The sequence below is a fragment of the Chionomys nivalis genome, chromosome 24 (assembly GCF_950005125.1).
Source record: "Chionomys nivalis chromosome 24, mChiNiv1.1, whole genome shotgun sequence".
NCBI lineage: Eukaryota > Metazoa > Chordata > Mammalia > Rodentia > Cricetidae > Chionomys > Chionomys nivalis.
The window spans coordinates 38,928,514-38,945,412 of NC_080109.1; the positions used below are offsets into that span (position 1 = coordinate 38,928,514).

The 16,899-nt window shown below is 44.6% G+C and overlaps 1 protein-coding gene across 3 annotated transcripts in view; it reads right to left on the reverse strand.

Moving 5' to 3' along the window:
• Positions 1-15,048, reverse strand: part of Pex5l (peroxisomal biogenesis factor 5 like) — a 203,792-nt gene extending 188,744 nt beyond the window's left edge. For 2 of the 3 annotated variants that reach the window (XM_057756757.1, XM_057756753.1), the window contains exon 1: positions 14,675-15,048. In XM_057756757.1, the coding sequence (XP_057612740.1) occupies positions 14,675-14,695 (21 nt within the window). In that variant the 5' untranslated portion in view covers positions 14,696-15,048. The remainder of the gene's footprint in view (positions 1-14,674) is intronic. The other variant, XM_057756759.1, reaches the window with a different exon arrangement.
• Between the last annotated feature and the right edge of the window lie 1,851 nt (positions 15,049-16,899).

The following is a 16,899-nucleotide window of genomic DNA, read 5'->3' on the forward strand; positions in this document are numbered from 1 at the left end:
GCCAAGACCCCTACAGTATTCTTGATAATAAAATCTTTCAATTAATTGATGATAGAAAAACCCAAACTCAGCAAAACAGAGTAACTAGCAGAGAAAAGTAGAACCGATGCACAGTGCCCCCATGGAAACAGACACTGGCATTTGCGACATGCCAACCCTGTGACACGGTGCTTACTAAGTGGGACCTAACACATACAGCATGGATGTGCTGCTGGGTGGAGGAACGGATGATTCACACCGGGCAGACGGAGGTAGATGGTATCAGATTTCACCATGCTACTCAGAATGGATGGCCATTCAAAATAAGTGTATTGTCTGTCTCTGGAATTTTCCATTTAGGCCATTGTTGGCAATGGGTAACCGAAACAGAGGAGAGCAAAATTGCAGATAAGGGGAGCCATTGTACATGCCGGATTAAACAATTAACTGTGGAGCTAATTCATCTTACAATTACCCTTTATTAGTCTTCGTGGTTTGATTCAAACTTCTAAAGATTCCCATAGACAAATATAAATTAGGCGTTTTATCTGGGATCTTTGAAGATGTAATTAAACAATTATAAAAACGTGCTGCGCCCTTTAAAACTAATTATGCCCTAAAAGGCTATTCGTATTCCTGCTTGATTGAAAGAAACAGCAGGTGCAAAAAAAAAAAATCTTATTTGGCAACAGAAGAACTGGTTCCCAGGACTTGGTGAGGGCACCGTGTCGAGGACCACTCTTAGCTGTGAGTCTTGGTTTCCCCATCCATGAATGAGTAAGAAGGGCTATTTTATTACTGTTCTTTAATATATATATAATATATATATATTATATATAATATATATATGTGTTTTCTTTTTCTTCCTTTTTTTTTTGACAGTGTTTCTCTGTTGCTTTGGAGCCTGTCATGGAACTAGCTCTTGTAGACCAGGCTGGCCTCAAACTCACAGAGATCCACCTGCCTCTGCCTCCCAAGTGCTGGGATTAAAGGCATGAACCACCCAGCTATTGTTCATCTCTTAATGTGGCCGATTTGTAAATTAAACTCTATTAAAGGTAAACTGGGAAGGACATCACACACACACACACACATACACACACACACACACACACACACACACACACACACACACATATATGGGCCAGGGGACATCTTGTTACTATTTCTGGTTTCTAGAATACTTGGAAGGTCTGCGAAATGAGTTGCCAGTGGGAAAGAGAGGCACATTGCACCACTGCCCACATGGGCAGGCTCTGTGAAGACCTAGCCATTGGAAACCACTCCATGAGACATCAGAGTGAGGGACTTGTGGTTCTACCCAGCTTCAGGGTGTTGTGAGTAGGGATAAAGGTGTGCAACCAGGCCTGGAGGGGGGAAAGAAAAGACATATCTAGATGGATGCTAATGGCTAACCAAGGATTAGCAGGGAGTGAGACTCTGGGTGTTCCAGTCAGAGAGAACACCATTAGAAAAGGCCAGGAAACTTTCTGCAGAAAATTAGGAAGGTTTTCCAAGTGTCTATACACTAGTAAGCAGGTACACTCTGCTGCCTACAAAGGTGTTGTCCACGTACTAAATATGCCAGGGAATGATAGAGCTAGGTGGCATAGCATGTCTGGTTTCCAAGGGCAGTGATTTCCACCCAAGACTCCCAGCGAATGCAGCACAGAGCTGTGCACACATCATTGTCTGTCCACCAACCGAGATCTGAGTAAAGAGAGTGAGCTTTACCGACACAAAGGGATGTCTTTTCAGCAATATATGTAACTACATATGAAACCCCTTCTGATAAATAAATAATAGAAGAGAAAAGGTAACTGATGCCACCTTCAAAAGGAAAACACTAGATATCCTGGAGGTCAGGAAGCTGGAAGCTTCGTGGATCGAGCATCTACCTTTGAATAAATGGTAGGAGAAAAAAAAAATGCATGTTGGATTCCCAACCTCCACAGCTATTACAGTGGTCCAGGAAAGTTGCAAAATCCTCTTGTGCCTGTGAGTTGAGTCACTGCGTAGCAGCTGTACCAATGTGAACAAGTGGTTTGAATTTGCTACAAGATCTTCAGCCATAGAACAGAATGCTGGAGATTCAGATTTGGGGCCTCAATTCCTAGTGACTGGTCAAACCCTGCCTAGTGTGTTCTCTTCGGAGCAGCAGAGATGAAATGTCTCTTTTCTGTCGATCTCTAAAGACGACATTTTGTAGGGCTCTTTTAAAAAAGTGCCTATTGTTGCAGAGCTATGGGGACTTTGTCACAGCTGAGTTCACACTGGGGATAAAGTGTCCACAGTGTTCACAGGCTGAGAAGGGGAAGTCTGGCAGGGTGTGAACCCACAGCTTCCTATCTGAGGGACGAGGAGAAGTCAATCCTCAAGTTTATAGGCAATATCAATATCTTGATGGTAGGAGGCGTTTAGAATTTACTTTCCATGATATGGTTAGTAGCAAACTGGAACAATCTTCCCTGGAAATGCATAGATAGATTTTCTGTAGGAAAGAAAATTCCCATTCAAATAATTACTAACCACTAACCGAGCTGGGGAGGAGGTGTCTGGGAACTTAGAAGGATGGAGTCTAATTCCAGATGACTGCGGCTGCTTAGAGATATGGAGAGGACCCATTAGAAGGATCTATTGCATTTCTAAATCTGGAACGCCAGTCTGTCCTGAGGCTTGAAAGAGGTTCAACCATTGAACTGTGCAGACTGCTTTGACAGCAAGTGCTGGTTAATTACAGGGGCAATGTAATTACAAGTTTCCCCTGTAATTGATTCCCTTTCAAGTGTGTGGAAACTTCACTTGATATGCATTTGCTCCTGGAACTCATGGGAATGCGTCAGGTTCTCGGGGCTGTGCACAGCTCAGAATTTAGGAGGCCATTGTGCCTATACTCTGGAGTCCACATTAGGGGATACTTCTGAGTCAGGTTTCCTTCCTTTCTTCATTTCCTCCATTCATATCCCAGGTCATCCATCCATTCACCGTTCTACAGTAGTAAGACGCACTTGCACATCTAAGGATATAAATATATATCGGATATCGTCACTGCCACAGACAGGCTCCTAGTAGTTGGACAGACTCAAAACCACTTAAAGCTATATGCTAATTATTGGGTGGGTGAGGTGTATAGAACAGGGAGAAAACATGGAAGAAGACATGGTAGGTTTTGCTTGGTAGGCGAAGGTGTTGACACATGGCAGAGACAGGACGAGAAATAGTGAAGATGAGTGAACAGTGTGGGGATGAAGGAAGGAAAATCTAGAACTGTGTGAGAGAAGCATTGGCTGCCATGGCAAACAACCTAGAGTAGCAGTTACCACTGCTGCCCTATTTCCACACATGATGGACAGGAAATGCTCTGCAAGCTCTCTAAAGACTCTGGGGATAACATCCACTGAGAAGTTACTATGTGCTAAGTCTCTGCTATAGCAAGATCCCATCTACTCAGGTGGTTAAAAAAGGGCACGCGTGTGTGTGTGTGTGTGTGTGTGAGAGAGAGAGAGAGAGAGAGAGAGAGAGAGAGAGAGAGAGAGAGAGAGAGGTGGTGAGAAGATAGGAGTGTTGACAGTAAGGTCACAGACACTATGTGCTGAAGTTAGGCTCCTGATTTGGGGCTGTTTGTTCTAGGATGGAAGCTCTTTTTTTGTTACCTCCATGCTGGCTAGATTTATGTCAACTTGACACAAGCTAGAGTCATCAGAGAGGACAGAACCTCGACTGAGAAAATGCCTCCATCAGATTGGGCTGTAGGCAAGCCTGGAGGGCGTTTTCTTAATTAGTGACTGATGTGGGGGAGCAGTAGCCCTGGGTTCTATAAGAAATCAGGCTGAGTAAGTCATGATGAGCAAGTCAAGAAAGCAGCATCCTTCCTTGCCTCCAGGTTCCTATGCTTCTTGAGCTCCTGTCCTGGCCTCCTCCAGTGATGGACTACAATGTGGAAGTGTAAGGACAAACAGTTTCCTCCCCAACTTGCTTTTGGTTATGGTGTTTCATCATAGTAGTAGTAACCCTAACTAAGACATTCTTCAAATATGAAGCAGATGTATGAAACATGCCTCCAAATCCACGGGGGCTTCTGGAAGTTAGCTCAGTTGGTAGATAAGGTACTTCTCATTTTCTGCGCTGCAGCAAGGTCTGGAGCTGTGGCAGGGGCCCCCACCTACCGTCCCCCCATGCCCCCCGCCCCCGAGATCTGGAGACACTGGAGCTCCACAGTACAGGGCCACGCGGTGGTGAGCGGCAGCCTTGCAAGCCTTCTGTGTCCTGCAGTGCAGAGGCTATTCAGCACTCACACTGGCGCCAACAGAAGCAAGCACAGGTGCATGAGTCAGCCTAGGAGGGTTTGATTCGGCATGCCCCTCCCTCTTATCATTCATATCCAGTCCCTCCATCCTTAGCTTAACTCTAGGAGCCTGCTAGTACCCCCAGTGTACCTCCTTTTACATTAAAAATACCATGAAATCCTTTTATTTCAAAATATCTCTCGAGTCTACAGAGGACTTGTGGGGTAATACCATGGATCAACGAGTGTCTTTTCTCAGTTTATCCATTTTTTTTTTTTTTTTTTTTTTTTTTGGTTTTTGAGACAGGGTTTCTCTGTAGCTTTGGAGCCTGTCCTGGAACTCCCTTTGTAGACCAGGCTGGCCTCGAACTTACAGAGATCCGCCTGCCTCTGCCTCCTGAGTGCTGGGATTAAAGGCGTGCGCCACCACCGCCTGACAGTAAAAATCATTTTTGTTCTGTTTGCTTAGTTATGATCTCTTTTCCTTTTCTCCCATATGCCCTCTCGCCATACCTACATTTTATTACTATCTCTGCTTCAAGCAAGAGTAGGTTACATATGCCACGCCCTTTCTTAGCCATTCATGTGGCAGCATCCATACTGGATGAAGAATCATACTCTTTTTGAAGTGTTTTTATCACAAATTATACCCAAGATTCACGTGACATTTTCATACATGTGCCTCTTGTATTTCGATCACATTAACCCCATTACCCTCTCTGGTCCTCTTCCCACACCCACTGACATGTTTTCTCTTTCCAACCCGTCCAATTGTATGTCTTTTCTTATTTATTTTGCATGCTGTGTGACCCAATGAGTTCATTTATAGTCACTTATGAAAGAGAAGATCCTTTTATACTCCCACATTGGCTCTCCAACTTGAGGAATTTAACACCAACACAATACTAATGACTTCAGGTCTGTATTCAGATTTTGCTAATTGCATCCATCAGCCGTGTCCTTACCCGTGGTCTTTATTCATCCAAATCTATTTTAGGACCGTACATTGCACTTATTTGTCTTGATCTTCTTAGTCTTCTTTTCATCTGTATCAACCTTTCTGCTTTTCCTTCTTTTATGATATTGGTATTTCAGAAACACAAAATCTGACTGTTTTAAATTTAAGTCTTTGTTTTAAATTGCCTGAGTTTCTTGTGATTGAATCTGTCAGTGATTTCAACATGGATCTTTTGGGGCCGCACATTCAGAAGCTCATCTGACGTCCATGCGATTTTCATTGTTGAATTACGGTGTTTTCTAAGTCAGTCATTCAAAAGTTAGCGTCTTTTCTCTCTTAACGTGCAGGTGATGTTTTGATGTTGTGTGCCTCTTTTCTTTCTAATCAAATATCACTCCCATTGATCAGGTTTTTTTGAGAGGCTTTTGCATAAGGCCCAGGATACTCTTGAGCTTGCTTGATCAGTAGCCAAAGATGACCTTGAACTCCTGACCCCTGCCTCCACTTCCTGAGTGCTGAGACCTATTTCACCACTATGCCCAACTTGTATGGTCCGTTCTTGTGAGTCAGTTGCTTTATCTTTTATTATTTTATTTTTTAAAAAACAGTCTTTTTGATTTTTACATACCAATCCCAGTTCCCTTTCCCTCTCCTTCTCTTGCTACCTCCACCTTCTGCCCACCCTACCCACCATCTGCTCCTCAGAGAGAGTGGCCTCCCATGGGGAATCAACAAAGTCCGGCATATCACACTGAGGCAGGACTAACACCCTCTCCCCTGTTTCTAGGCTGAGCACGGTAACCCTCCATAGGGAATAGATTCTAAGAAGACAGTTCATTCACTAGGAATAAATACTGGTCCCACCACCAGTAGCCCCATAAACTGCATAAGCCACACAACTGTCCCCACATTCAGAGGGGTTCCCAGGCTGACCTCCAATTCACAGAGATCTGCTTGCCTCTGCCTCTGGAGTGCTGGCATTAAAGATGTGAGTCACTATTGCTCTGCTGAATAAACTTTTTAATGAGCCTCATCCGCTGTATGAGATAGAGTTTGTCTCGGTTACTTACACTTAAGAACCTGACTGCGCACATTTAGGGAACTAAGGACAAAGCTAAGAGCTCACCAAACCATTGCGTTCAAATATTGCATCTAGTTAGTTCACAGAGCACAGGGGTGAACGGCATTAGGGCAAGCAACCATGGAACTTCTCAAATCAGCTCACTCCACTCGTACAACACATTTCAGGCCAGACCTTCTTCAACTGTCAGCCAAATGCCTGCTAAAATGGGTCATGTAAATAGCAAATAGTTATAACACAGCCGAAAGGCGGGAAAATGTCAGTGTTGGTGCTGAGTGCCAAACACCTGGCTATTTGGAAACATCTCCTGGTTTGCTGCAATGTTTACTTTTCACTTAGCATTCTCAATGTCATAAATGTCAAAATAAGAATAAAGGTGCAATGAAAATAAAATATCCAAGAAAGGCAGACTTCGCCCCAATATTGGCTCCAACTAAACAATTTAGGGCTTTGGGGGAAATTTGAAAATATTTTTCCCATCTCAAATATCTCATTTATGAAATGAGATGGCTGAAATGAACTTTTAAACAGGTTTTTAAAACTAAGGATTCTATGATCTGAAAACAGCACTTTTTTGTCTTTTTTTCTTCCTTTCTTTCTTTTTCTTTTTGTGAAACACAGAAACTGTTTACCTAGAATGTTCTATTCAGCACATTTGGATCCAAGATTATTTTGGAATAGACCAAACACTAGTAAAATGGCTCCCAAGCCTTTAGAGAATAGAGACATCAGTACGATTTAGTGTAAAGAGGTTCAAGAAGTTTCAAGCTATCAGAGTGGCTGTCTTTCCCGAGAGAGAAACAATCTCGCACAGTTTGGTATGGTCAGACCCAGAGCGATGTGGCTCATTTGGACAGTCACACTATCAGGGAGTCATTAAAACACCAGAGACATCCTTATGAAACACAGCTGAGTGAAATGGGTTGTTTATCTTGTGTAAGAAAAGATTTCAGCGGATGAAGATAGAATAGTCTTTCAAAGACAGGAAGGTCATTTTATTTAGGTGGAACATCATGTTGACTTGCATCTCCCCCAGAGGGAAACGGCAGTTCATTTGGTGTGTGTTCTACTGTCAAGGCACGGAAGGTGCTGTGCACAGTTGTGATCACTGCTCCTGCCCGCTGCTTTTTGGGGGAACCTTATCTTGCTTCTCTGACATTAAAAAGCTACCTAAGGATTAAGTGTTTGTAGAGGGTGTCGGTTCAATGACAGGGCTCTGTTCTCCATGCGGAGGCTTCACACATCTGTGCTTCTCAAATGTTGATGTGCATGTAAATCCCAATGCCTTGGTCTGCAGCAGCATCTGAGATTCTGCAGTTCCAACAAGCCCTCGGTTGTTTCCTGTGCATACGCTCATCTGCTGTTTCAAGTGTTGCACGGCTACATGATCTGAGCATGACTTTTAGAACCTGACTCCCTAGCCACGTTAACACCCACACACAAGGGGAAAGAACACGCCACACAGCTCTGGCAGCTGTATTTTCCTATGAAGGTTTAATTTTTCCTCAGATCGCCTTAAGGAGATTCATATTTTCTAATTGCCAGCTCTCTGTTCACACTGTGTTGATCTTGTAGGGCTTGGTCTGATGACCATCTACCGGTTACCTGGTGATCAGGCAATATTTTCCTGGTGAGTGTTGGATTTACTTATCATAGATGGTTACTTCAGTTGACTATTTGTTCATTAATTATTTAGTTAATTAATTAGAGACACAGAGATCCACGCACACTTGCTGCACACCCTGGGTGTGGTGTAGGCTTTCTCAGGGTGTTTCTCACTGCATTCCTTCTCCATGCCATGCTAGCTTAGTGCCAGGGCTCATGGGTGCACAGACACTGCATTGCTCAGTCACCTACTCTTTCTGCATTTGGCTTCATGAATCTCAAGCGAGCAAGCGTTTTGCCAACCAGGATGCTCTGTGTGGTGCCTTCCTACTGTTTTTTCCTTTAGGAAACTTTATCTCACCCTTCAGTGTTGCCACTTCACACTCCAAAACCTGGAGAGTATAGAGATACAATTGTATAAACTATCTCTTGCATTCAAAGAGAAGAAACTGTTGCTGGACCTCACAGCCAAATTAGTAAAAAATGCCTTATGGTCCCTTGACTCTGCCTGTGATCCTACTGGGTACTCAGCCTGTTTGTTTAACCCACCTTTAAGAGAACAATGTAATGACCAGCCTTCCTTGCCTTAGATTTCCCATGTAATCAGCTTTTACAATCTAAGTTAATACTTAGCTTTAATCTTAAGTAATGTTCTCTTCCATGCCCTTGACCCAGAGTAAAGCATGTGTATCTGTGCACTGTAGCAATCATTTGCTCAAAGTCACCAACAAGTTGGAAGAAACCTTAGACCACGAAAATCCACCATGAACGCTGGAAATAACGTATGGAGAGCTTGTTTACAGTGCTCAGGGCTTTGAGGCTGGTTGGTGGCAGTTGGAGTCAGTGACTTAACCCTTTGTGAAACACTGCTAATAGTTTCTATAAGGAATCCTCATTTCTTCCCATAGGATGCTTTCTGTGCTAGTCAGTAAATACAGAGCAGAGACCTTTGCCATGGACACAACCACAGGGATAGACACAGACACAAACCAGGAACCACAAACTACAGACAAAAGACACAGAAGAGAAGTAGAAAATTCAAACTTGGGCTCACTCTTGATCAACGTAATCTGAGAAGGCTGTGATTTCACTGCTTAATGCGATGCCAATGTATTTTTGTGCCTATGATGTCACCTTTTATGCATTGAACCAATGTAGTAGAGAATTCCTTTCCTAAACAGCAGCCTGCAAGTAATTCCATAGTCATTGTGGCCTCCTGAGATTTTACTTTGCAAACTAAATATCCCATGTCCTTTAATCAATACGCACATGGCATTTTTTGAATTTGCATACTATATCAGTTGCTTTAAGAGCCACATGGCTTTGAAGAGGTGGGAGTGGGAATTCTGCGTCACCCTAGGTAGATTACTGCCATCAAAACAGCAGTAACCCTTTCTTGATATCTCTGTGATTCATAGATCCCCAGATGGTACTCTCTGTGCAGGAGAAACATTGCTGCACCAAAGCTCCATTACAGGACTTGCTTGGGTTTACAGAGGTATGTTCACATGGACAGTGGTTGGGAGCTGCACACGTATGTGTAAGGCTAGCTACCCCACCTGGCTCAGGTCTGCTCAGCAACACTGCTGACAGAGCTCTGTAGATCTCTCTTCAGCAAGACAGTGGATAAACAGCCTCATTGCATCCCAGTGTGCGAGCATTGTCATCCATGTGGTTTATGACTCTGGTTGTCTAAAGGAAAAGTCCGTAGAAATGACCTGTGTACTGAAAATCCACTTGAAGTGTGATGCTTGTTAATTGTCCAATGAAATTTAAATAAGAGTATTTAAATTAAATAGGAAATCCAAGTGTCACACTTCGACACTCCAGGACAACATTGGCAGCTCGGAAAATTCAGCCATTGTCTTGATACTGAAATGACATGATATCGACTACCTTCCTGCTTGTATTTGGTACAGTGCAGTAATGTAATAGACAAGATACAATCGTCTTCCTCAGCAAGACTAGGTGTCCCTATTAAAAGGTATGGCAGGGGTGAGGAGAGGGACTGAGGGGCAGCACCCCTGAAAGAGACGCTACCACTAATTCCATTCTTATCGAAATAACTTTGTCATTGGGGAGTTCTGAGTGTGAAAACTGGTAATATGTGCTTCAGAAATCTGACAACGTTTTTTCTTTTCTTTCTTTTTTTTTTTTTTTTTTTCTCTATTAGTCTATTTGATTTTTCTTTTCGGAAACAGGTCTTGCTGTGTAGCTCAGCCAGATCTTGCGATCCTCCTCCCTCAGTCTCCTGCCCTATTTCTGGGATTACAGGTATGTGCCACCACACCAAACACGTTTGAAATTATGTCACTCTTTATCATCACCCAACTCCAGCTGGACTTGGGTCTCTCAGAAAGGGAGATGGGTTGGTGGTTTTCCTGCACCCTCACTGCGGGAGAGGCTTCAACAGGAAGACAATTCTGAGCTAGGAACCCTTGAGACAGCTCTAGCTTTGCCACTTTTGGAAAAGAGTGATCTCAACGGAAAGAGAGAAAGCCCAAACCAAACCAGCCAAACAAAGCAAAAGAGCCTGCCAGATGTTCTCACAGCATGGTACGCTGCATCTCAATGCTTCCAAGGTTGACCGTGGGTACACAGGAATTCTGAATTTTAAAATCGACAAGCTCTGCTTTTACTTTCTCTTCATCTGTACTTTAAAAATGTTTTAGAGCCAAAACATGCATGTGCTGGAATTTGTAGTCTCAAACACATGTTTTTAGGATGAATTTTATAAACTACGAATAAAATATACAGAGCCCATATATGGTTTTTAGATTGTCTACTGTTAACTGTTGGCTGAGGAATGGAAATTTTCAGCTCAATCAGATAATACATAACACTAAACCACAGCTATCAGAAATGCTAGTGCTAACTGCTGAGTGTTAACACCCAGTGTAACTGCTTGCGAAGATACAGAAAGCCACTTTAGAATCGCGCTGGAGATTTCCCTGTAATTTCAAGCTTAACTGGACGTGAATTTTCTTCAACAGAGTTGTAGTAGAGAGTGAAGATAATAACGCCATTGTAAGAATGTCGGTCATTACTCACAGCAAAGCTTGTGAGGAGAGGCATGTGTCACTTAAGCTGAGTACAGGGGCAGGGGAAAGGACAGTAGCCATACTTGACCAAGACAACAGAGCCACCCCTGCCCAGTCTGGTTCATGATGCCTAAAGCATCCTACCTTGCCTTTCACTCCAGTGCCAAAGGGTGTGTGAGGGCTGATGCCCTAGCAAAGGGGTGATGGAGAAATGACGGAGGAAGAAAAAGTATCGTAGGAGTGTGGAAGAGGCATGGGCTGGAGAACTGCAAGTCCCCAGAATAACACCAGCAGCTTACCGAGGGTCTCCACTGTGGCAAGCTGAGGCATGGATGCTGACAGCATCCACAGACTACATTGGCCTGACTCCTTCGTGCTTGGTGCTGAGAAAACCTAAAAGGGTCTCCAGTATTTTAACATGATTGATTGGTTTACCTAAATTGGCCCCCTTTGTGAAAATTTTAAGGAAAAGCTCAAATAACATCATAAATTTAAAAAAAAAAAACACTTAAATCTGTTTTGAAGGGACAACAAACAAAATGCTGCTTTTGAGAGTAGCTAGCCATCTTGTGATTTTACAGTAGGCATGCTCTCTGCTGTGTGCGATGCGAAGCTTAAATAAGTGAGCAGCCTGCACTGAATGCCCAGGATGAAGGTCAGTCACCATCACAAGTAGATTATTGTGGGTCTGATTTCCTTCTGAACTAAGTTTGTTTTTTTAATAAACAAAAGAAGAAATTACCACTAACTCTTTATCCCCCCAAAAGAACTTAATTGAAAATGTAAATGACAATGATCTGTATCTATTTCCTAGCAGGAAACAAGTTGGGTTAGGGAAATACTCAGAGACCATGGGTCCTTTCACTCCCGTTTGCAGTGTTAACTCATACCCACACTGGCAAACAGGCACCTTAGCACTGGACATAGGGATGCTGGTGGGGTTAAGACCACTGTGTGCTCATCAGTAGCAGACATGGTCACAACTGATCCTGGACTGTATTTTGTCATCCTTGATCCCCGTGTGAGACAGGAGCAGGAAGCAAGACCAAAGCCGTCACTAATAAGAGTCACCCTTGTTTAAGTTACTGGGGTAATCAATTCCCCCTGGAAATAACCGGTGAGCCGGTGGAAAACAACTCCCAGACTTGGAAAACATTCACGGCGATGGCCAGGAAACCAAGAACTATGCTTCTTCCTGTGCTTTGTCTGTTTATAACAGATGTCGCTTTTCAACTTGTAATGAACTATCAGAATGAACCAAATGGGTGTTTTTAAAAGCCTGTGCGTACAGGTTCTACCACAAGTAGACCAGTTAGCCTTCTGCATGAGAGTAGAGAATACGCTTGCAGAAGCATTAAGTCGCAAACACTAAGGCTCTGCAGGGGTTTTAATTGGACTATTTTTAAGGCTTCATGTGAACACCCCCCTCCAGATTGTTGTTCACAAAGCACTTTGTTTTTAAAATATCTTGCACATGGAAAAGAGAAGACTTAGAAGGTATAGGACACAATTCCAAGGGATTTTTGTTTCATACCTGTTTTAATACAGCAAAGTCATATCAACCTTTCAAATATGCTAAAGCTGGTAGCAGCCTCAGTGAACATACATACTCCTGGTCTCTGTTACCAAGGACACGTTGGATTTAAATTGAAAATTTTGGGGGGTGTTTGGACTGTGTTTGTGCATGTGAGTGCCTAGAGTCAGGCACACACAAGACAGAGCTAAAACTGACTAGGAGCCATTTTTTAAATCTACCAACACCATGGAGGGTCTATCTGCAGGCTAAATGACAGTGTTGGGGGAAGAGAGTGGGTGTTTCAGAATGTAAACAAAGATATATCATAAATCAGGTTGTCAGAGGTGCTTTCGGGATAGTCAGAAGTTCCATTCAGACCATATCTGAAATGTTTTGTTCAACATAATGGTCAGGAACGAGGGGAAAAAGCATTGTGCTCTAAAATTTTGGCAAGGATGCTGATTGTAGCTTTTGTTTTGTAACATTTTCAAGTTAGGCTTGGCAGACCAGATTTGTGAGCTTCCTTGCGAGCCCTGGTGTGCTGTTACAGCAGCACACGTCACAGTGGGAACAAATGGACAATCTTGTCACATTCTGTCTCCTCTTCCAAAGTAAAATTAAGCCTTCAGAAACTGTTCTACACCAGTTAAGTTTCAATAGCAACCTCTCCTAAAATATCCTGAAAACTGAGTTAAAATTGTTTTGGGAGAGTGTGTGAATTCACCAGATTATTTCTTCAACTCTGCATTCATGAGAACATATTTTGGAAATAAATAAATAAACAAACAAATAAATAAAAAACAATAGCATCAACACCCCCCCCAAATCAAAAACGTCATGGAAATTTTTCAATAAATTGCATTAGACAGCCAACTATGAATTGTGTGCATATGAGAAAATTTTGAGTGCTGAATCTATTTATTCAAATCTTTCTCTTCTACCTTTGTCAAGAAAGGAAGATTGCTATGTAAATAATGAAAGCTTACTTATCATTCTTGAATGAAAACAAAGCACAAAACTAAATCAATCTTTGCTGCTGGTCTCCCCCCCCCCAAGTAGTGGGAGAGTTCCTTTGATTTTAAACTTTCTAATCAGGCAGATTGTATTTGGTACATATCTTTAAATTATACTAATAATTATCCATCAAAGTGACATAATCCCATTAATGACTTTCAAAGCAGGATGATGTCAGTGACAGGGCAATGCTGTTGGAATGTTCCTCGGCTAACTCTGAATTCTCACCAAACTTAAGATACAATCAGTAATATGTTTAAGATAAGATACAATTAGTACTCTGATAACAGTCCATGATAACTCAAAGGAATTTCCCCAGGACCTGAAAATTAAATATTAAGTCATGCCTACAGCAGTGTGTTTGTTATGTCTAAGCCCGGAGAAGCATCTTTGGCCCTCACACAGACACACCGGATGGATGCCAGGTGTGGGGACACCGCGTATGAGGACTGCTATCTGAGTGTCTTTGGAAAGGAACCCCCTTGGGGAAAGATGTTCAGGGATAGGGAATGAGCTCTGCTCACACTTTAGTAGGCTGAGTTCGTGCTTGGGTTATCTCTCCACCACACAGCAGTACAATTTTATCATGAGGAAGAATCAATCTCATGCATAAAAACTAGACTCAAGGTTAAAGTAATCTTCCCAACTGAGTACAGCGCTGGCATCTGATGAAGTCCCTCCTGAGAACCCCAGAGCCACTCCACTGTCACTACTGGGACAGGTGACAATGTCCTGTCACCTGAAGGGGGGGTGAATACATCGCAAGACCTTTAAAATATAATGCATTACAGAACACCCGGGCTATGGCGAAGTGCTGGGACTGTGGAGAGCCCTGTGCAGGCTGGAGAGGCGGCAAGTCTGGCTGATGTTTGCCCTTCAGCTGACATACGTGCGAGGTGCAGAGGTGGGTTTGCAAGAAAACATGGTCATCTCCTTGGGGTTCCTCTGCTAGGATCCCAGAGCCTGCTTAAAGGTACAGCCTCAGAACTGAACAGAAAACAAACTTCCCCGCGTGTAAGTTCCCGGTCTTCCCTCCCCATCCCACCCTGGAAACAGTCCAGTGTTTCTGGGGAACGCAAACGCCTCGGTCGTGGTGCACCAGTCACTTGTTGAGTTGGGCGAGGTGCAGCTCTGGCAACCAGGAACTTGGGGGAGCATTGGTCCCTCCATCGACCCGCGGAAGGAGGTCTCTTACCTGCATGTGTCCCTGGTACATTCTGCCCCGGCGTCGTCAAGGCTCACGAGGCCGCGGGCTGCCCTCTGGGCTGGTTAGTAGAAAGGAGTGGGGCGGGCAGCGCTGTGCGGGTTCTCCGCGGGGCGCCCGGGCCACCGGCTACGGGGTGCAGGCGGGCTAGAGGGCGGCGGGGCGAGCGGCGCGCTGCGGAGCTGTCCTCCACGCGGGTGCTGAGCGCGCGCGGGCACGGGGACGCCGGGCCGGGCTCTCCGCGGGCGCACTGCTGCTCGCCGCGCCTCTCCAACTCGCTGATCCTGCTCCCCGCTCTCCTGGGCGCTCACGAGGCTGCCGCGTCCCCTCCCGCCCCCGTCCCCGACGCCAGCCCGCTCCAGTCACCGCCGCAGCTGCCGAGCGCCGGGCGCGCGCCGCCCTCCGGGCCGCGTCGCCGCCTTGAGCTGCCTTCCCGGCGCGCGCGCTCCCGCAGAGCCGGGGGCGGGAGGGCGGCTCCGGCGAGCGCGCTCCCGGCGCGTGCTCCGCTGGCTTTCCCTGGTAGCTCAGAGAAAGCGGTGTGTTCTGAGAGCGGTCCGAGCCTGGAACCGCGGACCTTCCTGACGCTGTGTGGGTGATTCCGAGGCAGGGTACTGACCACCAGCTGGAAGAAGAGTGGGAGAGAAAGGGTAGTGTCTCCTGGGAGGTGAATCCCCACCAAGTGTGTGCTGCAGACAGTAGGCCATGGGGGCTTTGGAAGAGTTTCGCGGGCCGATTGAGCTCCAGCGAGTTACCTAAGCATCCCACTCCCAGCTACCTCTGAGCGTAATCTTTAAACATCACACACTTTCTCCCCGCATTAAAACCACTCAGAATTCTGTGTAGTTGTTGTCGGTCTCCCTTAATGTTACTTCCATGACATCAGGAATCCTTGTGCACTAGTTTAACCCAGCATAGTACATTATGTCCTGGCAGGCGGTAGGTACCCAATATATATTTGCTGAAGGAGTGACCTTTGCCATATACTAAAATACATAGGCGGAGTGTTTAAATAGGTCCTAGTTTCAAAGACTGTGTAGTACTTGTCTCCTCTCGAAGGCACACACAAGCATCAGGCCAGTGGTTAGAGTTCCCTCCCCACCCCCCCCCCCCCATTAAGCTTCCCAAGTTTCCTATAGCACGGTTTAATCACCCACGTATTAGTTGCGTTGTAATATACTTTTCATAAAGTTGCAAGTATGAGAATGCAAACTCCCCAGGATGTGTGTTCCTATGACTCTGTGATGTGGGAAACTTCACAGTATACAAAGTGTAGGCACTGGAGGAGGGAGAGGAGGGCAAGGGGTCTGTTTATAGGAAGGCCACGCGCCAGTATCAGCTTTCCTATTGGCTGGTGAACCACAGGACATACATAACTATTTTAAAAATAAACATGTAAATAAACGCAGCAGAACCATGCACAGGCCTGTGGGGAGACATAAACTTGAGAAATGATTAATCCAATGCAATGCATTGAAATCCTAAAGCAAGCAGGCAGGGCAGCAGCAGGATTGATAATAGATCTCATCTGTAGTTAACCAAGTGCAAATCTCTTTAGGCTCCTGTCTCAACCCTGTGTGACTAAACTCTGTTCTACCCTGAAAACCAAGTGTGTTCTTAGGTAAAATACCATCCATGTCTGGTTTCTTAGCTACTATAATGTAACACCCATGTCTGGTTTCTTTCTTGCTTGCATTTTTTTTTTTTTTTTTTTGAGCCAAAGCATTCTGGCAGGGTCTGGCTGCTGGCTGAGATGCCAGTAACAGCTCCAGATCTCATGGTTTTTTTGGGAGAGAAGGAACTAACCTCCCTATTAATCTATTGACAAGATGAGCTAAATTTTTTTGTCAGCTTGATACAAACCTACACACATATTTGGGAAGAGGGACTCTCAATGGAGGCATTGCCTCCATCCGCTGCCTATGGGGCATCTCCTCCATGGCCTCTGCATAAACTCCTGCCACCAGGTTCCTGCCCTGCCTAGCTCCTGCCTTGATTTCCTCAGCGACAGACTGACTGACACAAGTAAACTAGAGAAACCATACACCTTTCCTTCCCAGGTTGCTTTGACATTGGTGTTTATCACAGTGGTAGAAATAAAACAGAAGGCAAATGGCTGCCCTGTCTGTGTCTGCTGGTGACCTGGTACAAGAAAAGAGATGGAGATTATAAAGGCCTGAGCATGTGAATAGGCAAACTGACATTTTCTAATCTGATTT